A 25,714-nucleotide genomic window follows, 5' to 3' on the forward strand; every position below is an offset into this window, starting at 1 on the left:
TATATTCTTGTCCATAGGGGCAGTATTATAGTAGTTATATTCTTGTACATAGGGAGCAGTATTATAGTAGTTATATTCTTGTACATAGGAGCAATATTATAGTAGTTATATTCTTGTATATAGGAGCAGTATTATAGTAGTTATATTCTTGTATATAGGAGCAGTATTATAGTAGTTATATTCTTGTACATAGGAGCAGTATTATAGTAGTTATATTCTTGTACATAGGAGCAATATTATAGTAGTTATATTCTTGTATATAGGAGCAGTATTATAGTAGTTATATTCTTGTACATAGGGGCAGTATTACAGTAGATATATTCTTGTATATAGGAGGCAGTATTATAGTAGTTATATTCTTGTACATAGGAGGCAGTATTATAGTAGTTATATTTTTGTACATAGGGGGCAGTATTATAGTAGTTATATTCTTGTACATAGGGGGCAGTATTATAGCAGTTACATTCTTGTACAGAGGGGCAGTATTATAGTAGTTATATTCTTGTACATAGGAGCAGTATTATAGTAGTTATATTCTTGTACATAGGAGCAGTATTATAGTAGTTATATTCTTGTACATAGGAGCAGTATTATAGTAGTTATATTCTTGTACATAGGGAGCAGTATTATAGTAGTTATATTCTTGTTTGTGAATTTTGTGTTTTCATCACTGATTTTGGAGCGGGTCAGGGTCGTGGTTTTCAAACACCGGAGCATCTAGAACACACAGATTTGCACACAGAGGATGTCGTTTCTTTGATGGGAGCACATCAGGACAGAGGAGAGAAGCGGAGTGCGGTCCTTGTTTTCTTAGCACATTGTTCGTGAAGGGGTGAAATAGGAAGAATATTAGTTAACTAGATGGTGGCCCGATTCTAACGCATCGGGTATTCTAGAATATGTATGCGGCCGACCGGGCGCAATCAGCAGAGCGTTGTTTAAATTTGGCGCCAATCTCGCTGATTGGTCGCGGCTGGTGTCAGCGACCAATCATCACAGTAGTGTTTAAATGTGGCGGCAAGATCGGTGATTGGTCGCGGCCGCTATTTAAATGTGCCGCCCAAATCAGCAGAGCGGTGTTTAACTTTAGCGCCAAGATCACTGATTGGTCTCGTGCGGAGAGCGCGACCAATCAGCGAATCGTATTGTTGAGGACCGGGGAGCGGAATCGTATTAGTGAGGACCGGCGATTTTTAACACAAATGTCCGGACCTTTGTAACACTATGCGGATACTGTGGGGACATCAGCGGCTAGGGTGTGAAGGGAGGACCGGGGAGCGGCGCTGACATCCAATTGGTCGCGGCCGCTATTTAAATGTGGCGCCAAAATCGGTGATTGGTCGCGCCCAGCGTCCGCGACCAATCAGCACAGTAGTGTTTAACTTTTGCGGCAAGATCAGTGATTGGTTGGGTCCGAAGACCGCGACCAATCATCGAATCATCTTGGTGAGGACCGGGGAGCGGCGCTGCCTGTGCGGATAGTTCCGCTGCGAGAACCCGGGACATGAGCGGGCGCTCGCAGCAGAAGTATCCCGACCCGCAGCGCCACTCCCCGGTCCTCCCTTCCGCATGGATGTCAGCGACGCCGGCGGTCCTTCCGCTGCTACCGGCCGGGAGATGAGCGCCTCGCGACGCTCATCTCCCGGCTGCATCTCCGTCCCGCAGATGGGTCCGGCGGTCGAGGTCCTTCTGCTGGTACCGGCAGGGAGATGAGCGCCTCGCGGCGCTCATCTCCCGGCTGCATCGCCACTGAGCTCCGTCCCGCAGATGAGCCACTAATGGCCGCAATCTTTTTTCAGAAATCCCGCGGCGCTGATTGGCCGCTGCTGGACAAATGAGCGACGCGGGATTTCCTGGACAGACAGACAGGATAAGACAATTATATATATAGATGTTGCGGTAATTTGCCGGAGAGCGTGTTTAAATTTGGCGTGGAAATCTGTGATTGGTCGCGGACGCCGCCCGCGACCAATCATAGAAGCAGGTTTTAAATGTCGCGCGCCGTGTTACTAAGCAGCGGACAGTGTGTTTGAATTCAGCGTTCAAATCTCTGGTCGCGCCCTCCGGACGCGACCAATCAGCGTATCGTATTGGTGAGGACCGGGGAGCGGCTGCCTGTGCGGCTACTTCCGCTGCGAGAAGCCGGGACATGAGCGGGCGCTCGCAGCAGAAGTATCCGGACCCGCTGCGCCGCTCCCCGGTCCTCCCTTCACACCCTAGCCGCTGATGTCCCCACAGTAGCCGCATGGTGTTACAAAGATCCAGACATTTGTGTTAAAGATCGCTAATTGGTCACAGGCGCTGCCCGCGACCAATCACCGATTTGGGCGCCAAATTTAAATATCGGCGGCGACCAATAAAGGATCTTGGCTCCACATTTAAAAACCGCTGTGCAGATTGGTCGCCGACGCTGGGCGCGACCAATCACCGATTTGGGCGCCAAATTTAATTATCGGCCGCGACCAATCAGCACAGCGGTGTTGAAATGTGGAGCCAAGATCGGTGATTGGTCGCGGCCGATATTTAAATTTGGCGCCCAAATCGGTGATTGGTCGCGCCCAGCGTCGGCGACCAATCTGCACAGCGGTTTTTAAATGTGGAGCCAAGATCCTTTATTGGTCGCCGCCGATATTTAAATTTGGCCGCAAGATCAGTGATTGGTCGCGGACTTGGCCCGCGACCAATCAACGATTTGTGTGCCACATTTAAATAGCGGCCGCGACCAATTGGACCCGCAGCGCCGCTCCCCGGTCCTCCCTTCACGCCCTAGCCGCATGGATGTTAGCGGCGCTGCCTGTGCGGATACTTCCGCTGCGAGAACCCGGGACATGAGCGGGCGCTCGCAGCAGAAGTATCCCGACCCACAGCGCCGCTCCCCGGTCCTCCCTTCACACCCTAGCCGCTGATGTCCCCACAGTATCCGCATGGTGTTACAAAGATCCGGACATTTGGCGGTCGCGACCAATCAGCAGAGCGGGGTTTAAATTTGGCGCCAATAATGCTGATTGGTCGCGGCCGGCGATTGCGACCAATCAGCATTATTGGCGCCAAATTTAAACACCGCTCTGCTGATTGGTCGCGGACGGCGACCGCGACTAATCAGCAGAGCGGTGTTTAAATTTGGCGCCAATACTGCTGATTGGTCGCGGTTGCCGGCCGTGACCAATCAGCAGAGCGGGGTTTAAATTTGGCGCCAATACTGCTGATTGGTCGCAGTTGCCGGCCATGGCCAATCAGCAGAGCGTTGTGTAAATTTGGCGCCAAGCTCGCTGATTGGACGCGTCTAGCAACCGCGACCAATCAGCAGAGCGTTGTTTAAATGTGGCGGCAAGATCGGTGATTGGTCGCGGCCGCTATTTAAATGTGGCGCCCAAATCGGTGATTGGTCGCGGGCCGCGACCAATCAGCAGAGCGGTGTTTAACTTTAGCGCCAAGATCACTGATTGGTCGCGTGCGGAGAGCGCGACCAATCAGCGAATCGTATTGGTGAGGAGCGGGGAGCGGAATCGTATTAGTGAGGACCGGGGAGCGCCGCTGCCTGTGCGGCTACTTCCGCTGCGAGAAGCCGGGGCATGAGCGACTGCTCGCAGCAGAAGTATCCCGACCCGCAGCGCCGCTCCCCGGTCCTCCCTTGACACCCTAGCCGCTGATGTCCCCACAGTATCCGCATGGTGTTACTAAGGTCCGGACATTTGTGTTAAAAATCGCTGATTGGTCGCTGGCGCTGCCCGCGAACAATCACCGATTTGGCCGCCAAATTTAAATATTGGCCGCGACCAATCACCGATCTTGGCTCCACATTTAAACACCGCTGTGCTGATTAGTCGCGGCCGATATTTAAATGTGGCGCCGAAATCGGTGATTGGTCGCGGGCAGCGTCCGCGACCAATCAGCACAGTAGTGTTTAACTTTTGCGCTAAGATCAGTGATTGGTCGCGGTCTTCGGACCCGACCAATCATCGAATCGTCTTGGTGAGCACCGGGGAGCGGCGCTGCCTGTGCGGGTACTTCCGCTGCGAGAACCCGGGACATGAGCGGGCGCTCGCAGCAGAAGTATCCCGACCCGCAGCGCCGCTCCCCGATCCTCTCTTCCGCATGGAGGTCAGCGACGCCGGCGGTCCTTCCGCTGCTACCGGCCGGGACGCTCATCTCCCGGCTGCATCGCTGCTGAGCTCCGTCCCGCAGATGAGCCGCTAACGGCCGCCATCTTTTTTCAGAAATCCCGCGGCGCTGATTGGCAGCTGCCGGACCAATGAGCAACGCGGGATTTCCTGGACAGACAGACAGACAGACGGGATAAGACGATTATATATATAGACTATTCACATTGGTATCAGGCTGGTCCACCGCTGCTGTACCTGGCCAGAAAAACACCAAATTACATTAAAGGGGCTTTTTTTTTTTTTTAAAAGGGGTTGTCTCATCTCATATGACCCCTTTAATACGTTAACTACAACGTTTGCTTCACATTTTCCTGGTAGTTTATTTTGCAGCTACACTTACGTCTAATGGCCTAAGGCCCGAATGAGTCCATAGCAGGTTCTCGCGGCCACCAGAAATCAATGGCCCGAGTCCACCAGAACAAGAGCCCCTTCTGGTTACGGCCCCTCCGCTCCGGCATAATCTTCCAATTTACGAAAACATACCTGAGTAAAAATCATAGGGGTGATTGTCTTCCGACTCATAGGGGTCTTCATCCTGTACAAAAAGGCAAAAGGAATAGAATGAGACTACCATGAGACTATTTAAAGGAACAGTAAACAAGGGAGGGGCTTAGTTAAGTGGGAGTGGCTTAGTGTCCAGCCCCCAGACCGTTCCGCAGGGGAGGGCTCACCGGTACGCATAACGACTGGTCAGATCTGGGGTTTATGAGAAATGTATAAAGAATTGAGCAAAAAGATATGTCAATCATTAAAGGGAACCCGTCACGCTGTACAGGCGGTGGACGGCACGGTATGGAGAAGGAGGGCCTGAGCAGAATGATATATGGATCTTTTGGAAAAGATTCTTATAACTTGCATTTCATTCATTGAAATCTCTGGGGTTTGTATGCAGGAGTCCAGTGGGCGGTCCTACTAGAGATTGACAGCTATCTCTGCATGCACAGTCATACAGGTCAAAATGAATTTAGAAACTTACTATTGACTTCAATAGTAAATCTGTATTCAGTGAGACCCTGAGCTCCCCCTACTGGTGACATCTGGCAACAAGAATCTTATCTTTCAGCGCCCGTCCATGCTGGGAATTAGAAGTTTTGTATAAATAAGTTTCTAAGCTTTTTCTCCTAGTAGTGACATCATGGCAGAGGAATTTTATCTTTTAATTCTCTCTAAAAAAAAAAAAAAAAAAAAAAAAAAAAAAGGATTGTTCACACCTAATAATTTTCTTTTAAAATATCCAAAATTATTAAAAATATTAAAATAAAAGTATTTTCACCTTAAAGCTACTCTTTCAATGCTGTCCTGATCCCGCTACATTCACTGTACTTTTTGGTTTGGTCCTGAACGGGTATGTGACCACTGCAGCCAATCACTGTCTGCAGCAGGGACAAGGTGATTGCTGGCTGAAGTCATATGTCCGTCTGAACAGAGGAGATAGTACAGAGCCAGTCTGCAAATCCTGTTTTGACCAGGTGGTCCTATTCCGCATAACGCGAGGGGTGTTCACTGGTCTAATGATGGAGGCACCACCGATCTCCGCTGTCTAGATGCCATGGTGAATAACAACCACGTTACCTAAAAGGCAGGGGGTTCCTCTTTAAGACTACTCTGGGTCCACACAATGCCCCCAGGTCTGTGATTTAAGCAAGCCTAAGAGTCCCTGTGTAATATTACACTACAATACAGAGGTTTGCAGTGTATTATAGAAACAATCAAATGATCACCCAGCCGAGAAAAATAAAAATAAAAAATACATGTAATTGGTATCAGCACATCCAAAAACATATATTTTTAGTACACTCTGCACCCTATCTTGACTGAAAAAAAAACATGGTTCTATGCCTTCATTGGAGTCCAGCTGTGTTTAATTAAACTGATAGGACTTGATTTGGAAAGGCGCACACCTGTCTATATAAGACCTCACAGCTCACAGTGCATGTCAGACCAAATGAGAATCATGAGCTCAAAGGAACTGCCCAAGGAGCTCAGAGACAGAATTGTGGCAAAGCACAGATCTGGCCAAGGTTACAAAAGAATTTCTGCATTACTCAAGGTTCCCAAGAGCACAGTGGCCTCCATAATCCTTAAATGGAAGAAGTTTGGGACCACCAGAAGTCTTCCTAGACCTGGCTGTCTAGCCAAACTAAGCAATCGTGGGAGAAGAGCCTTGGTGAGAGAGGTAAAGAAGAACCCCAAGATCACTGTGGCTGAGCTCCAGAGATGCAGTAGGGAGATGGCATAAAGTTCCACAAAGTCAACTATCACTGCAGCCCTCCACCAGTCGGACCTTTATGGCAGAGTGGCCCAACGGAAGCCTCTCCTCAGTGCAAGACATATGAAAGACCGCATAGAGGTTTGCTTAAAAACACATGGAGGATTCCCAGACTATGAGAAATAAGATTCTCAGGTCTGATGAGACGAAGATAGAACTTTTTGGTGATAATTCTAAGTGGTATGTGTGGAGAAAACCAGGCACTGCTCATCACCTGCCCAATACAATCCCAACAGTGAAACATGGTGGTGGCAACATCATGCTATGGGGTGTTTTTCAGCTGCAGGGACAGGACTACTGGTTGCAATTGAAGGAAACATGAATGCGGCCAAGTACAGAGATATCCTGGATGAAAACCTCTTCCAGAGTGCTCTGGACCTCAGACTTGGCCAAAGGTTCACCTTCCAACAAAGAGAATGACCCTAAGCACACAGCTAAAATAACAAAGGAGTGGCTTCAGAACAACTCTGTGACCATTCTTGACTGGCCCAGCCAGAGCCCTGACCTAAACCCAATTGAGCATCTCTGGAGAGACCTGAAAATGGCTGTCCACCAAGGTTCAACATCCAACCTAACGGAACTGGAGAGGATCTGCAAGGAAGAATGGCAGAGGATCCCCAAATCCAGGGGTGAAAAACTTGTTGCATCATTCCCAAGAAGACTCATGGCTGTGCTAGCCCAAAAGGGGGCTTCTACTCAATACTGAGCGAAGGGTCTGAATACTTATGACCATGTGATATTTCAGTTTTTCTTTTTGAATAAATTTGCAAAAATTTTTGGTTGCCGTTCAGATTTAAAAAGAGAAAACACAGTAGTTTGACAATAAATGGCTTCACCCACCCAATAACCATGAGTGGAGAAAAAGTTTTTTTTGTTATCATTCATATTCTCTGAAACGAGGCCAAGAAAGCAAAAATTCTACCGGGGTATGTAAACTTTTGAGCACAACTGTATATCACCCAGCGAGCGATATAGGAACCAAGCCCAAAAAGAAAATAAATAAAAAACAAAACAAAACGGCACTTCTGAAATTTTTTAAAGTTTCGCCCTTCTTCCCCTCAAAAATTACAAATTTTTCAATATATTTTCTTTATCCGAAGATGGCGCCATTAAAATAGCACAACCAGTGTGAGCCCATACGGCACATCTTTGATTCTTGGGACGGTCACCATTGACCTTCTGCCCATTTCCAACATGGCGGTCACTTATTTTCACGGGGCGAGTATACAGGTTTTGCGGCTTCGTCATTCGATATCCGCAGTGTTGTACGACACAGCCGTTCGGACGCTGTTGCTTTCACGCTCCGCATTGTGGTTTTCGGTGGAGGTTACCCACAGTTCAGTGACTCTTCACTCACGAAGCGTTAACCCGCTCTGTACCTGCCGCTATTGTGCCGCACGGGAACCTGTAAACGGACACCGCTGTGTGCGGTCGGAGAAGCGGATTTCCGAGAAACAAGTGTGGGAGTAATTGGCAGCAAGGTTTCCTCATGTGTGACATCTGATGATCCAGAATAAAAGCTAAAATTTCTGAAATTTGGAAGTGAGGCAATGTGTGACCTATAGTGACATCAGCACTCCTCCAAATCTAGTCTGAATTAACCCTTACTAGCACATACCGAGTCTGAATCACTGCTGCTCGTCTGCTCGGACGCAAAGTCCTGGACCTCGGTGTCGTCAGACATGACGTGTCAGAGAGTGGTACGAGGGCGGACAATCTCCAGCTGTAGAAAAAGACAGGAGTCGGAGAATTATCTGCACAGAAAAAGCTGCTGACAAAATGAGTAAAATCAAGTCACGTCTGTTTTCCCACCTATGTATGTACAATTGGGCTCCGCCTGATGGTGGACAGTTCTGGAGCCACTGATAAGAAAGCTTAATGTATTGCTTTTTTGAGGTTTTGTTGGCACCTAGGAGATTTGCAGACTCGTCGGGGAGGTCTCCCCTTTTACCAGGAACCTTCAGGATGCTCCGGAGGATTTGGCAAGTAGGAGTAATACTTGGTAGCATTCTCCCAAGGCAAGTTTTCCAAGAAACCTGCAAACAGGCAACTAAAAACCTGAGATCTAACAGGAAGTCAGCACTGTAATGAATACACCTCTCGATGTAACATCCAGAGCTGCATTCAGGAAGCCAAGAGGAGGCCAGCGTGGGTCGCGAGAGCTAACGGGAGGCCAGCGTGGGTCGCGGGAGCTAACGGGAGGCCAGCGTGGGTCGCGGGAGCTAACGGGAGGCCAGCGTGGGTCGCGGGAGCTAACGGGAGGCCAGCGTGGGTCGCGGGAGCTAACGGGAGGCCAGCGTGGGTCGCGGGAGCTAACGGGAGGCCAGCGTGGGTCGCGGGAGCTAACGGGAGGCCAGCGTGGGTCGCGGGAGCTAACGGGAGGCCAGCGTGGGTCGCGGGAGCTAACGGGAGGCCAGCGTGGGTCGCGGGAGCTAACGGGAGGCCAGCGTGGGTCGCGGGAGCTAACGGGAGGCCAGCGTGGGTCGCGGGAGCTAACGGGAGGCCAGCGTGGGTCGCGGGAGCTAACGGGAGGCCAGCGTGGGTGCCGGGAGCTAACGGGAGGCCAGCGTGGGTGCCGGGAGCTAACGGGAGGCCAGCGTGGGTGCCGGGAGCTAACGGGAGGCCAGCGTGGGTGCCGGGAGCTAACGGGAGGCCAGCGTGGGTGCCGGGAGCTAACGGGAGGCCAGCGTGGGTGCCGGGAGCTAACGGGAGGCCAGCGTGGGTGCCGGGAGCTAACGGGAGGCCAGCGTGGGTGCCGGGAGCTAACGGGAGGCCAGCGTGGGTGCCGGGAGCTAACGGGAGGCCAGCGTGGGTGCCGGGAGCTAACGGGAGGCCAGCGTGGGTGCCGGGAGCTAACGGGAGGCCAGCGTGGGTGCCGGGAGCTAACGGGAGGCCAGCGTGGGTGCCGGGAGCTAACGGGAGGCCAGCGTGGGTGCCGGGAGCTAACGGGAGGCCAGCGTGGGTGCCGGGAGCTAACGGGAGGCCAGCGTGGATCCCGGGAGCTAACGGGAGGCCAGCGTGGATCCCGGGAGCTAACGGGAGGCCAGCGTGGATCCCGGGAGCTAACGGGAGGCCAGCGTGGATCCCGGGAGCTAACGGGAGGCCAGCGTGGATCCCGGGAGCTAACGGGAGGCCAGCGTGGATCCCGGGAGCTAACGGGAGGCCAGCGTGGATCCCGGGAGCTAACGGGAGGCCAGCGTGGATCCCGGGAGCTTACGGGAAGCCAGCGTGGATCCTAAGTGTTACCGGGAAACAAGCATTCTGGTAAATGAAGCTCTGCATGTAACATCCAGAGCTGCATTCAATGAGCTAACAGGAAGCCAGCGTGGATCCTGAGAGCTAGAAATAAGCCAGCATTGTTATGAATACAGCTCTGGATGTAACTTCCAGATCTGCATGCAAGAGTTATCATGAAGCCAGTAGTGCAATGAATGCAGCTCTGGATGTTAGGGCTCTTTCAGACGTCTGCGATCACCAGTCCGATCTCAGATTGCAATTCACAGACTGGCCGTGTGTCTTCTGACAACAGCATGACAGCTTCATATGTTTCTATGAGGCAATCACGCACAGTTTGGGAGATGCACGGTCAGTCCGTGCACTGAGATCCGAGTTCAGACCGATGATCGCGGACGTCTGAAAAAGCTCCAACACCCAGAGCTGCATTCACTGCACTGCTGGCTTTATGACAGCTCTCAGGATCTCCTGTGAAGCTTCTAAGGCCGGGCTCACACGAAGCGGATTTTCTGCAGGAGCGACTGATACCGATCTCATCTATGAATGTAAATGTCTCCGCGCTGGAGATGCAATCATGATTCAGGTGTTGTGAAGTGGCTGATAACAGGGAACAACAGATTGCTTCATGAGAGGCTTAATAATCCCTTACTTACCTGTGTCGCTGTAACTACCGGAGCGAGAGATCTTCACGCGATTACCTGCCCGCACCCTGATATCTCGTAAACCTTCGGAGGGGATTACCGGGATCTTATTGTTTCCTGCTCTGAGGTACTTAACAGTAACCAGGCAATTACACTAATTACTGGATGTACAGGGAGTGCCCACAAACAGGTGACAGACAACCGTGACAGGCGCTCCTGACGACACGGCACACTGGGTTTCCCTCTTTTCTATATGAGTTCGGCCTCGGCAGCTGCTCATCTCCTCCGAGAATGGAAAGTTCGGGGTTGACCAATCCCTCTGCTGTCAGAGGGAGAGTTGGGGGCCCCCATACACACAGGTTTCTTCTTAAAAGGATGTCCGGTCATTGATAGGTCATCAATGACTGCTGTCGGTGGAGGGCCAAACATCAGTCACCCCCAACAAACTGCAGTTTTTTCAGGTAGAGCGCCTTTACAGAGCTGGAACAGCACGGTTCAATACACCATGTAGTGGCCATTCTTAGGTACTGCACTTAAAGAGGTACTGAGCTGCAGTACCCAGAAATGGCCACTATGTTGCGTTTTGACTTCTTTTATTACCATGGGAGGGGCAAACAGCTGATCAGTGGATGTGTGATACCGATGGGACACACTTGTCGAAAAAGCCCCTTTGCTTTGGATTTTCCGAAAGGAAGGGAGGATAAGCCTGGCAACCATAGACATCAGAGCCGGGGTGGTGGTCACCGCACTGCCCCGGGGAAGGAGCATATGTTCATATATCTGTATATATAGTAAGGGGCATTTATCACCACCACGCTGGGCGCCCTTTCGAGGACTCTGTGTAAGTTCGGCCTCAATAATCTTCCATACAATCCTTCTGTTTGTCCACAGGCTTTACAATGTGACCGCAGCCGTGTCCTCCCATTCACAGCCGGCCGTGCAGGAATGTCACTTCTGGACCGGCCAAGCAGAACTACACAGATCATTGACCGCACCGCCACGTGTGTAAATATAGCGGGGGAAGGGGGAGAGTCCTCATCAGTCCCAGGACTCATTACCCCCAGCCATGATGACTAATAAAGGAGGAGGACATTTGGGAGCGATCCCCTGAGTTCACGGTTCACATTGGAGCTGATAACAGCTGATCGGTGGAGGTCAGGGGCGTCAGACCCTCCTCGATCTGATATTGATGACCTGCTCCATGGATGTCCTGTCAATATATAAGTAACGGACCACCCGTGGGGTTTGGTCTAGGGTCTATAAGCAGGGAAAGTGTCTGAGGCTGGTCTGGGGTCTGTATTATTTCGGGATTTGGTCAGTGGTCGGTATTTATTATGTCGTAGGGTTTTGAGAGAATCTGAATTTTTTATAGGTCGGCATTTATTTAGGGTCTGGGCTCCGATTTAAGTTTCTTTATTAGTTCAGGGAAATTCTATATTTATATATGGGTTTTGGGGTCTGATCCGGGGTCTGTATTAGTTTAGGGGTCTGATCCGGGGTCTATATTAGTTTAGGGGTCTGGTCTGGAGTCAGTATTTATTTAAAGGGTCTGGTCTGGAGTCTGTATTTATTTAGAGGGTCTGGGGTCTGTATTAGTTTAGGGGTCTGGTCTGGGGTCTGTATTAGTTTAGTGGTCTGTATTAGTTTAGGGGTCTGGTCTGGGGTCTGTATTAGTTTAGTGGTCTGTATTAGTTTAGGGGTCTGGTCTGGGGTCTGTATTAGTTTAGGGGTCTGATCCGGGGTCTATATTAGTTTAGGGGTCTGGTCTGGAGTCTGTATTTATTTAGAGGGTCTGGGGTCTGTATTTATTTAGAGAATCTGGTCTGGGGGTCTGTATTTATTTAGAGAATCTGGTCTGGGGGTCTGTATTTATTTAGAGGGTCTGTATTAGCTTAGGGGGTCTGGTCTTCATTAGGGTGTCTAGGAGAATGTGTATTTATTTGGGGTCTTATCTGGGGTCTGTATATTTTCTGGGGTGTGATGAGGGGATCTTATATAGTATCTGTGATAAATATATGTGTCTTATAGAAACTGATGGGGAATAAAGCTCTTATAGATGGCATTTTGGGGGGCACATGGTGACGTCCATCCACCTCTCCTTTACCCCACACCCAGTATCTGCCCCATTTACACCCCAGACTCTCACCTTCTCCCCTCCGGGCTTTCCTTTGCATCCTCTCGGCTCCACAGTCCTAGAAAGCGCAGCTCATCCTCCTCCTCCCCCCCAAGGGCCATGTGCCAGCTCCGCTGAGTCTGTGTACACTTGTCTCCATAACTACCAACCACCTGCTCTGTCAGCTGCGTTGCAAGCCTCGATCGAAAATCACATTGTGATTGGTTAGAAGTATATAACCACGCCCACCGACCGTCGTGCACAGTGATAGAGCTACGATGAAGATTAGGGGAGCAGCTGCCCTTATCAACCAATACGCTCGCTGCTTTCATTTCTCAAAGAGCCAATGAAAACCGAGCGCGGGAATGAGCTTGGTTGCTATGGGCAACTCCTCAACATTTGCTCCTGTTTTGATAAATCTGCTCCAAAATGGAGACTTATCGACACCGTGAGACGAACTTCTGACAGAATAAATTGTCATTAAACACAAAAAAGAGAGAAATTACCCTATAAACAAAAAGCATGAGGGAGTAAAATGCACCAAGCGTAACCACGGACATTTTTATTTATTTTTTTCCTCCCTTTCTTCCAAGAATCGTAACTTTATTATTTTTCTGTATATTGTACTTTTAATGCCTCCGTCCATTTTACAATAAGTTAAAAAATGGGGAAAAAATTTGAAGTGTGGTGAAAAAAAAAAATGCAATTCTGCCATTTTTTTGGTGGTTTTTTTGTCTTTACGGTGTTTAATCTGTGGTAAAAATGACCCGATAACCTGATTCTTCACGTCAGTACGATTACGGCGATACCAAACATGTATTTTTTTAATATTTTTATAGTTAAAAACTTTGCAAAAATAAAATTTGTCTTGTGCCGCCATTTTCTGAGACCTGTATCTCTTGTATTTTTCTGTAGACGGCGCTGCGTGAGGGAATTTTTTTTGCGAGGCGAAATGTAGTTTTCATTAATATAATTTACGGGGTATATCCGTTATTCCATGCGCTCATTATGTCCCCCCTTGTGACACGATTGCAGGGAAACAATAGGTTATCATGGCTGCCGGGGGCTGACTGAAGACCGTCGTGCCTGCCATGGAGGTCTTCCCCCGTGATTTGGGAAGATCAGCCTGTGGCCGGATTTCATAGAAGAACGTGATTTTCTCTATGTACGAGGATATACCACAAGCGCTAAAATGTCCAAGTCCCCTAAGGGGACGACAAAAAAATGTAAAAATAATATTAATAATAATAAAAAAAAAAGTAAAAATAATATTAATAATAATAATAAAAAAATGTAAAAATAATATTAATAATAATAATAATTATAAAAATGTAAAAATAATATTAATAATAATAAAAAAATTTAAAAATAATATTAATAATAATAAATGAAAAATAATAATAATAAAAAATGTAACAATAATATTAATAATAATAATAATACAAATGTAAAAATTATATTATTAATAATAAAACAATTTAAAAATAATATTAATAATAATAATAAAAAATGAATAATAATAATAAAAAATGTAACAATAATATTAATAATAATAATAATTATAAAAATGAAAAATAATATTAATAATAATAAAACATTTAAAAATAATAATAATAAAAAATTAAAAATAATAATAATAAAAAATGAATAATAATAATAATAATAATAATAATAATAAAAAATGAAAAATAATATTAATAATAAAAAATGTAAAAATAATATTAATAATAATAATAAAAAATGAATAATAATAATAATAATAATAAAAAATGTAACAATAATATTAATAATAATAATAATAAAAATGTAAAAATTATATTAATAATAATAATAAAAAATGTAAAAATAATATTAATAATAATAATAATAAAAAATAAATAAAAATAATATTAATAATAATAATAATAATAAAAAAATGTAATCAGTCCCCCTTTTTATCAGGAAAAAATAAAAAAAATAGACATTTTGTATCGCCACAAATCGTAAAAGTCCGATCTATCATGTTACAGTGAATGGGACAAAAAAAAGTAAAAATAATAATAATAATAATAAAACATTTTTTTTTCTCAGGAAAAAAAATAGAAAAAAATGGACATACTAGGTATCGCCACTTCTGTAAAAATCCGATCTATCACGGTACTGTAGGGTAAAAAATTTAAATGCCAAAATTGCAGTTTTTTTTGTTGCTGCACCTCTCACAAAAATGCATTAAAAAGCGATAAAAGCATCATTTGTACCCCAAAATAGTGTCGATAAAAACATCAGTTCGCTACGCAAAAAAACAAGCCGTCACAAAGGAAAAATAAAAAAGTTACAGTTCAAGTAAAGTGGTGACATTTATTTTTTTTTTTTTTACAAAGTTAGAATTTTTTTAAGCCATCACAATAAAATAAAAATAGAAAAATAAATAAATAATAGTTGTGTATTGCCATATTCGTACTGACATGGAGAATCATGTTACCTGGTCATTATTATCGCACAATGAATGCTGTAAAAGCAAAATCCAAAAAATAATAATAGCGTAAATTTTTATTTCACTATTTCACCCCATTTGGATTTTTTTTTTTTTACGTTTTTCAGCACATTGTATGGTAAATGGAATAGTGTCATTCAAAACTAAAACTCATCCCACCAAAAATAAGCCCTCGTCCGTCTATAGGGATGGAAAAATATAAAATTTATGGCTCTTGGAAGAAGGGGAAAGGAAAAATTAAAACGCAAATGAAAAATTGTCCGTGTCCTAAAGGGGTTAAAACCACTTGTGCCCCTAGGAATAGGTTCATAGGGTAACATTATGCCCGTATAACTGTATGGAACAAATCTACTCTAAGCTAGGAAAATCTTGATTGACATTCCTTAGGCCGGGAAATTATTTACAGTACTATTTACAGTACTGCTGATAAGAGTATTGTCATAGAGAAAAATTAAAATCCATAAAGACATCTCCGGAGAGGGGACATATCATCCTCACATTGAACATATGGGATTAATTATAACTGGGGAAGTGAGAGAGAAAGCTGATACTTCTATCTCAATTGAAGTAGGGGCCTCCTGCAGTGACCAGGTAATTACAACAGGAGATTTGCTCTGGGAAAAAGACACCAAGTCTGAGATTCGTTTACGCAGAGGCGGAGAAGCACCTTTCCCAGGCTAGAGCTTCACGGCTTCCAGACCTTTTGGAGCCAGTGATCAGCGATGAATATTGGGGTTTGCTTTGATCCGATATTTATGGGAGATAAATTTTCGGCGTTGTAGCGAAGGGATGAACGTAACGCATTCACTCACATCATCTTGAGGCCATTCTAACCCCTCCAACTTAATAACGGTCCGATGGATGATACATGCATGATTACTGGGACTTCCTATCACAAGAACTGGGGGTCTTCCCACATTTCCGTAGTGTAGTAGTCATTTGTTGTTCACGCCACCGCTCCATTCATTGTCAATGGGACTGAGGAAGATAGCAGAGACTTTGATTGGAGCACTAGTATGACTGGGGACCGCCGTTTCAACCCTGGGGCGTCCGGGTCCTTCATAGTGAGAGCCCCTGAAGTTCTCAAGCATGTTAATAGGAGAAATCCCAAGAGGGGGCCCTCCTCTTCTATGACGTCCTTGTACCTAATAGGTTGCATAGACTGGGGGTTGTCATCATGACAGAGCCCCTTTAACTTTCTTATATTATCCCACCCTTACAGTATTTCTTAGTTTTCTCCAAAATGTTCTTTTCTGATTCACAAGGTAAGTCGATTAACTTTCATTACCGCCACAAAGCATGACTTGTTTACACAGCAGATGGCGCAGATTTTATACTTCATCCCAACAAATTCAATCACTCGGTGTCTTCTGGAGGAAATGTGTCTGCCTAAACTTATTATAATATGATTTAGAAACATTTCCCTTTGTGTATATTTAGTGACTGTGATGTGTGCAGAAAAGGCAATGCGGATTTTTTTCCATCCGTGACTTTGAATTTGACTACTTCATTGAAATGCTGCCCCTATGTACAAGAATATATCTACTATAATACTGCCCCTATGTACAAGAATATAACTACTATAATACTGCCCCAATGTACAAGAATATAACTACTATAATACTGCCCCTATGTACAAGAATATAACTACTATAATACTGCCCCCTATGTACAAGAATATAACTACTATAATACTGCCCCTATGTGCAAGAATATAACTACTATAATACTGCCCCATATATAAGAATATAACTACTATAATACTGATCCTGTGTACAAGAATATAACTACTATAATACTGCCCCTATGTACAAGAATATAGCTACTATAATATTGCTCCTATGTACAAGAATATAACTATAATACTGCACCCTATGTACAAGAATATATCTACTGTAATACTGCCCCTATGTACAAGAATATTACTATAATACTGCCCCAATGTACAAGAATATAACTACTATAATACTGCCCCTATGTACAAGAATATAACTACTATAATACTGCCCCCTATGTACAAGAATATAACTACTATAATACTGCCCCTATGTGCAAGAATATAACTACTATAATACTGCCCCATATATAAGAATATAACTACTATAATACTGATCCTGTGTACAAGAATATAACTACTATAATACTGCCCCCTATGTACAAGAATATAACTACTATAATGCTGCTCCTATGTACAAGAATATAACTACTATAATACTGCCCCCTATGTACAAGAATATAATTACTATAATACTGCTCCTATGTACAAGAATATAACTACTATAATACTGCCCCCTATGTACAAGAATATAACTACTATAATACTGCCCCCTATGTACAAGAATATAACTACTATAATACTGCTCCCTATGTACAAGAATATAACTACTATAATACTGCTCCTATGTAAAAGAATATAACTACTATAATACTGCTCCTATATACAAGAATATATCTACTATAATACTGCCCCTATGTACAAGAATATAACTGCTATAATACTGCCCCTATGTACAAGAATATAACTACTATAATACTACTCCCTATGTACAAGAATATAACTACTATAATACTGCCCCTATGTACAAGAATATAACTACTATAATACTGCCCCTATGTACAAGAATATAACTACTATAATACTGCTCCTATGTACAAGAATATAACTACTATAATACTGCCCCTATGTACAAGAATATAACTACTATAATACTGTCCCCTATGTACAAGAATATAACTACTATAATACTGCCGTCCCACTTACCGCCGCGCTCCCTGCCCGGCATCCTCCGGCGCTCCTGCCTCTGTTGCTGCCAGCACGCGCAGCTTCCCGGGCACTGTGCTTAGGGCACGCGCGCGCTCCATCCCTCTTAAAGGGGCCACGTGCGCCGTCCTAAGGAGTCCCCGGCCAATGGCTGGAGGACCTCCCATATAAAAGGCACCTCCTCCAAAATGGAGGTGCCCGTGCAAGGTTGTAGCTTTGTGTGTTAAACTCTGCTTCAGCCCTCAGGTCCCTCTGCTAGCCTGTCTACAAGTCCAGCCCGCCAGCCTGACTACCAGTCCAGCCCGCCAGCCTGACTACCAGTCCAGCCCGCCAGCCTGACTACCAGTCCAGCCCGCCAGCCTGACTACAAGTCCAGCCCGCCAGCCTGACTACAAGTCCAGTCCGCCAGCCTGACTACTAGTCCAGTCCGCCAGCCTGACTACAAGTCCAGTCCGCCAGCCTGACTGCAAGTCCAGTCCGCCAGCCTGACTACAAGTCCAGTCCGCCAGCTTGTCTACTCTCCAGCTCGAACGTCTGTCTACAGTCCAGTCTGCCAGTCTGTCTTTGGGCTCTGCCCGCCTGCTTACTTGGAAGCACCTGCCCGTTACCTGCCGTGCCTGCCAGCCTGCTTACCTGGAAGCACCTGCCTGTTACCTGCCGTGTCTGCCAGTCCGTCTGCCCGGATCACCCGTCAGCCTGCCTGCCGTGCTCATCTACTGTACCGGTCAGTCCCTGCCTTCTGACCCGTGGGATTCACCTGCTCTCATACAAGGTAGGTCCCAGAGTAGCACCTGGTCCCTCTGCTCGGTCCTTCCCTGGTCACGGAGTCGATTGAGCCGCCGTACGACCTTGGTCGGTCCGAGTTGATACCTAGTTAAGCCCCTCTGGTCCCTCCTTGCACCGCAGCACAGAGGTTCCACCACCTGGATCCGTAACAGAGATACAAAACACACACACCACCTTTCTCTTTGGCTCCAGCCAGACAGTAAATTACTTCCCCACAATCTCCCTGGGGCTCTGCTAAAACACTCCCTTTCTCCTGTGACTGTGTTAACCCCTCTAGTTGCTGGATGCATCTGGAGCACAACACTGTATCCTGTGCTTGTGTTACCTCTAATAGTTGCTGAATGCTTTTAAAGCAACAGCACTATTTCTGAATGTCACATGTGTCTATCTCTGTGTGCAGCTGAGGAGCGATCTACCACAGGTGATGGAGAATGCGGGCAAGATCCCCAGAAAACGACAGAAAACATTGAGGAACTGATCAAGCACCTGGTGAAAGCTCTATCTCACTGGCGAGCACCAAAAGGCTTATTATGATCTGGCCTTATAGGATGCCCAGGAATATTCAAAGTTAAAAACTGAGATACTGGCACGTGATGGAGTGACTATGTCAGTCAGAGTCCAAAGAGTTCACCACTGGGCGTATTATGGTGAAAAACCCCCTCGCTTGTAAATGTTCGACCTTCTACATCTTGTACGGGAGTGGTTGCAGCTGGAGTTCTCCACTCCAGCCCAGGTGGTAGAATGGGTCGTGATGGACAGATTTATATACTCCTTCCCTAGGCCCGTGCAGACCTGGGTTGCGCAAGGAGACCCCCAGTATGTGGATGATCTGGTTGGCCTTGTAGAAAGGCACCAGGTGGTTGAGAAGTCCCTCAGGAAGCCGGGAGGTGCTGCATCTCCATACTGGGGAACCCAGAGGGAGCCCGAGCCCTAAAAGAGGGGTAGTAGAGCCACCACTGGGGGAAGTCCGAGGTCCCAAGGGGTCGCTGAGGGTCTGCCAAAAGCCGCTGGGAAAGACTTGATCTGTTGGAGATGTCACGGTCCTGGACACATAGCCGCCCGATGTCCTATGTTCTCCAAGCAGATAAACTGCAGCGTAGGAAGACACTGTTCATACTATGCCTACGCCACCTGCAGTGTGGACTATCAGCCCTGTGAGGGGCTACAGTCACGCCCCATGATCATAAATGGAGTGTTAGTGTCGGGACTCCTGGACTCAGGAATTTGATGACCCTGGTAAAGGCCACATTCCCCCACCAGTTGATCCCAGAGAAGTACATGGGCGCCCGTTGTATCCACGGGGTCGCCAAGGACTACCCCGTCGCCCAAGTGACAATAAAAACTAACTGTGGGGCTGAGTCCTATAAGGTCAGGGTGGTCGAGGGCCTGCTACACCGGGTAATATAGGGTGGGACTTTAGCCTGTTCTTGGACTTATGGCAGAAAGCAGACAAGAGATGGTTCCACCATGTTGGATCCTCATTGCCGTCATAAGCAAATGAATTTCCTCTGTGTGTCCTTGCCGGTGACGAGGACGAGACAGTGACCCCAGAGGCCGAGATTCCTGAGTTGGGAGTTTCTGGGGAGAATTTTGGTACTGCTCAAATGCAGGATCTAACACTGAAAAATGCATATGATAATGTAACTAATAAATGGGGTTGCTCAAGAGCCGGGGGCTGACACCAGGTTCCCATATTTTAAACTGAATGAGGAACTGCTTTATCGGGTCACTAAACCTAGAGAGGAGATGATAGAGCAGTTGGTGGTGCCGGGTCCCTATAGACGTAGGGTATTGGATTTGGCCCATTCACATGTCTTGGGTGGACATCTAGGAGTAGACAAAACTCAAGAGCGAGTCCTGCAGAGGTTCTACTGGCCTGGATGTCACCGAGACATTGTTAATTTTTGCTGGTCCTTCCTTTCTTGTCAACTAACAGCTCCAGTGTCCCACTCCCGCAGTCCCCTAGTGCCATTGGCCATTATAGAGGTCCCATTTGACTGGATTACCATGGACCTTGTTGGGCCCCTGGTTAAGTCTGCCTGGGGGCACCAGTACATCCTAGTGGTGATGGACTACGCAACCCGGAGGCGGTGCCACTGAGAAACTCCTCTGCCAGGAGTATAGTATGAGAACTAATCCATATTTTTTCCCAGAATGGCCTACCGAAGGAGATTTTGACAGACCAGGGAACTCCTTTCATGTCCAAAGTAATGAGGGAGTTGTGTAAGGTTCTACAGATTACACAATTCAAGACGTCTGTGTACCATCTGCAGACGGACGTCCTTGTGGAGAGGTTCAACAAAACCCTCAAGTCCATGCTTAAGAGAGTCGTGGAGAAGGATGGCCGAGACTGGGATTGCCTACTTCCCTACTTACTATTCTCTATTAGGGAAGTTCCCCAGGCCTCTATGGGGTTTTCACCCTTCGCGTTGCTTTATGGACGGTGCCCTCGGAGACTATTGGACATTGTGAAAGAGACCTGGGAAGTTGAGGTAACATCCCACCGGAGCATCATCGAGCATGTGGCCCAGATGCAAGACCGGATCGCAAGGGTGATGCCGATTGTAAAGGAGAGCCTCCTTCAAGCACAAGAGGCCCAGGCAAGGGTCTACAATCAGTCGGCGAGACTGAGGCAGTTTCGCTCTGGAGACTGAGTTTTGGTGTTGATCCCCACGGTGGACAATAAATTACTGACCAAGTGGCAAGGGCCATATGAGGTGGTTGAGAAGTTGAGTGACGTCAACTACAAGGTCCATCAACCAGGAATAAGAAAGTCGTAAGTAAATAAAGTGGAGGCTATCCGAAATTGTCCGCAACCGAACTGCAAGAAGCAAGTTTGGGTGTTTTTAGGAATCGTGGGATATTATCGGCGATTTATCCTGAATTTCACCAGGATAGCCGGCCCCCCCTGACTGATCTTCTTAAGGGCACGAAGACATCGATGGCCAAGTGGTCCCCTGAAGCGGAAATGGCACTCCAGGAGTTGAAGCTCGCCCTATGTAAGCAGCCAGTCTTGGTAGACCCTGACTTCACTAAGGAGTTCGTGGTTCAGACTGACGCCTCCGAGGTCGGATTGGGAGCCGTGTTGTCCCAGGAAAAAGATGGGGACGAACATCCCGTCCTATTCCTGAGTAGAAAACTTTCCTCCTGTGGAAAGAAGAACTATGCCATTGTACAGAAGGAATGCCTCGCCAATAAATGGACAAGAATATAACTGTTATAACAGTGTAAATTGTTTATATGACATAAATTAATAAATCGGGAACATTTCCCTTTGAACAGAAATTACTCTTTAAAATGTCCTCTTTCATGCTTTTGGAGCAGGTCCTGCTTTTATTTGTGGTCCTGTATATTATTTGTGACGCCTATTGTAAAATAGTAAGCTGATAAGTGCAGCAGCCATGAATCGTATTGTCAGTGCAATGCGGCACTTCTAAATTTCAGCTGTCAACGAGAAGCAAAAAGTTCAGCTTTTTCAGTTAACATCCAATTGATGTTTATGGGCCACTTATGCTAAAATTCAGCATAAAGGACCGAAACCCGGCGAAACCTCTGTAATTCACACATAGCTGACGTGTCTGAGTTGCTTCTCATTAATCTTTCAGCTAAGGGAAAAGGAAAGACAAGAATTTATGTTTTCAATGCGTTTCCATGGCAACTTGTTCAGAATGGGTTAATACATGGAGCACCAGGAATATATTTTGGGCTCAAAGTTATTCTCAGTACATTCATAAAGTCTGAGTATTTATTATGGCTGCAACGTTATATTATATTTAATATTCAGACTAAAATATCCAACACATTTTCCATAACCTTAATAGGACATCTGTATTGACTGGTAGGAAAAGAGAAATAACAATGTACAATAATATAGCTACTATAATACTGCCCCCTATGTACAAGAATATAATTACTATAATACTGCTCCCTATGTACAAGAACATAACTACTATAATACTGCCCCCTATGTACAAGAATATAACTACTATAATACTGCCCCCTATGTACAAGAATATAACTACTATAATACTGCCCCTATGTACAAGAACATAACTACTATAATACTGCCCCTATGTACAAGAATATAACTACTATAATACTGCCCCCTATGTACAAGAATATAACTACTATAATACTGCTCGTATGTACAAGAATATAACTACTATAACACTGTCCCCTATGTACAAGAATATAACTACTATAATACTGCTCCTATGTACAAGAATATAACTACTATAATACTGCTCCTATGTACAAGAATATAACTACTATAATACTGCTCCTATGTACAAGAATATAACTACTATAATACTGCCCCTATGTACAAGAATATAACTACTATAATACTGTCCCCTATGTACAAGAATATAACTACTATAATACTGCTCCTATGTACAAGAATATAATTACTATAATACTGCTCCTATGTACAAGAATATAACTACTATAATACTGCTCCTATATACAAGAATATAACTATTATAATACTGTCCCCTATGTACAAGAATATAACTACTATAATACTGCCCCTATGTACAAAAATATAACTACTATAACACTGCCCACTATGTACAAGAATATAACTACTATAATATTGCCCCTATGTACAAGAATATAACTACTATAATACTGCTCTTATGTACAAGAATATAACTACTATAATACTGCTCCCTATGTACAAGAATATAACTACTATAATACTGCTCCCTATGTACAAGAATATAACTACTATAATACTGCCCCTATGTACAAGAATATAACTACTATAATACTGCTCCCTATGTACAAGAATATAACTACTATAATACTGCCCCTATGTACAAGAATATAACTACTATAATACTACCCCTATGTACAAGAATATAACTACTATAATACTGCTCCCTATGTACAAGAATATAACTACTATAATACTGTCCCCTATGTACAAGAATATAACTACTATAATACTGCTCCTATGTACAAGAATATAACTACTATAATACTGCACCTATGTACAAGAATATAACTACTATAATACTGCCCCTATGTACAAAAATATAGCTACTATAATACTGCACCTATGTACAAGAATATAACTACTACTAGATGGTGGCCCGATTCTAACGCATCGGGTATTCTAGAATAGGTATGCGGCCGACCAGGCGCAATCAGCAGAGCGGTGTTTAAATTTGGCGCCAAAATCGCTGATTGATCGAGGCCGGCAACCACGACCAATCAGCAAAGCGGTGTTAAAATTTGGCGCCTATATCGCAGATTGGTCACGGCCAGCGGCCACGACTAATTAGCAGAGCGGGGTTTAAATTTGGCGCCAATAATACTGATTGGTCACGGCCGCGAATTTTCAGCAGAGCGGTGTTTAAATTTGTCGCCAATAATGCTGGTTATTCGTGACCGGTAACCGCGACCAATGAGCAGAGCGGTGTTTAAATATGGCGCCAATATCGCTGATTGGTCGTGGCCGGCCACCGCGACCAATCAGCGAAGCGGTGTTTAAATTTGGCGCCAATATCGCTGATTGGTCATGGCCGGTGGTTGCGACTAATCAGCAGAGCGAGGTTTAAATTTGGCGCCAATACTGCTGATTGGTCGCGGCCGGCCTCCGCGACCAATCAGCAGAGCGGGGTTGACATTTGGCGCCAAAATCGCAGATTGGTCGCGCCCGGCGGTCGCGACCAATCAACAGAGCGGGGTTTAAATTTTGCGCCAATACTGCTGATTGTTCGCGGCCGGCGACCGCGACCAATCAGCAGAGCGTTGTTTAAATTTGGCACCAAAATCGCTGATTGGTTGCGGCCGGCGGTCGCGACCAATCAGCAGAGCGGGGTTTAAATTTGGAGCCAATACTGCTCATTGGTCGCGGCCGGCGACCGCGACCAATCAGCAGAGCGGTGTTTCAAATTGGCACCAAAATCGCTGATTGGTCGCGGCCGGCCACCGCAACCAATCAGCAGAGCGTTGTTTAAATTTGGCACCAAAATCGCTGATTGGTCGCGGCCGGCGGTCGCGACCAATCAGCAGAGCGGGGTTTAAATTTGGAGCCAATACTGCTCATTGGTCGCGGCCGGCGACCGCGACCAATCAGCAGAGCGGTGTTTCAAATTGGCACCAAAATCGCTGATTGGTCGCGGCCGGCCACCGCAACCAATCAGCAGAGCGGGGTTTAAATTTGCCGCCCATATCGCTGGCAGCCGCGACCAATCAGCAGAGCGTTGTTTAAATTTGGCGCCAATCTCGCTGATTGGTCGCATCTGGCGTCCGCGACCAATCAGCAGAGCGTTGTTTAAATTTGGTGTCAATTTCGCTGATTGGCCGCGACCTATCAGCAGAGCGGTGTTTCAATTTGCCACCAAAATCGCTGATTGGTCGGGGCCGGCCATCGCGACCAATCAGCAGAGCGGGGTTTAAATTTGCCGCCCATATTGATGATTGGTCGCGGCCGGTGGCCGCAACCAATCAGCGTCGTATTAGTGAGGACCGGGGAGCGGCGCTGCCGGTGCGGGTACTTCCGCTGCGAGCAGCTGGGAGATGAGCGGCTGCTCGCAGCAGAAGCATCCCGACCGGCTGCGCCGCTCCTCGGTCCTCCGTTCACACTTGCCGTCGGGAGATCATAGCGCTGTTTAAAATAGGCGCCAATCTCGCAGATTGGTCGCGGTTGGAGTCTGCGACCAATCAGCAGAGCGTTGTTTAAATTTGGCGACAAGCTCGCTGATTAGTCGGGTGCGGAGACCGCGACCAATCAGCGAATCGTATTGGTGAGGACCGGGGAGCGCCACTGCCTGTACCACTACTTCCGCTGCGAGAAGCCGGGACATGAGCGACTGCTCGCAGCAGAAGTATCCCGACCCGCAGCGCCGCTCCCCGCTACTCCCTTGACACCCTAGCCGCTGATCTACCGACAGTAGCCGCATGGTGTTACTAAGGTCCTGACATTTGTGTTCAAAATCGCTGCCCGCGACCAATCACCGATTTGGGCGCCACATTTAAATATCGGCCGCGACCAATCACCGATCTTGGCGCCACATTTAAACACCGCTGTGCTGATTGGTCGCGGACCCTGCCCGCGACCAATCACCGATTTGGGCGCCATATTTAAATAGCGTCCGCGACCAATCAGCACAGCGGTGTTTAAATGTGTCTGCAAGATCGGTGATTGGTTGCGTCCGGTATTTTAATGTGGCGCCCAAATCGGGCAGCGTCCGTGACCAATCAGCACAGCGGTGTTTAACTTTTGCGGCAAGATCAGTGATTGGTCGCGGCCGAAGATCGCGACC

At 46.3% G+C, this 25,714-nt stretch overlaps 1 protein-coding gene across 4 annotated transcripts in view; it reads right to left on the reverse strand.

Moving 5' to 3' along the window:
- The window catches only part of AGBL3 (AGBL carboxypeptidase 3), a 316,148-nt gene that overhangs the window by 101,489 nt on the left and 188,945 nt on the right, over positions 1 to 25,714 (reverse strand). For 2 of the 4 annotated variants that reach the window (XM_073650213.1, XM_073650210.1), the window contains exons 1-3: positions 12,454 to 12,604; positions 8,051 to 8,155; positions 4,647 to 4,698 (exon numbers count right to left, since the gene is read on the reverse strand). In XM_073650213.1, coding sequence (XP_073506314.1) covers positions 4,647 to 4,698; positions 8,051 to 8,116 — 118 coding nt within the window. In that variant the 5' untranslated portion in view covers positions 8,117 to 8,155; positions 12,454 to 12,604. Of the gene's footprint in view, positions 1 to 4,646; positions 4,699 to 8,050; positions 8,156 to 10,319; positions 10,377 to 12,453; positions 12,605 to 25,714 lie in introns of those variants that run through there. The other 2 variants (XM_073650212.1, XM_073650211.1) reach the window with 2 other exon arrangements.

The sequence above is a fragment of the Phyllobates terribilis genome, unplaced genomic scaffold (assembly GCF_046119375.1).
Source record: "Phyllobates terribilis strain yellow unplaced genomic scaffold, ASM4611937v1 Scaffold_10__3_contigs__length_209671492, whole genome shotgun sequence".
In the NCBI taxonomy this organism is placed as follows: Eukaryota; Metazoa; Chordata; class Amphibia; order Anura; family Dendrobatidae; genus Phyllobates; species Phyllobates terribilis.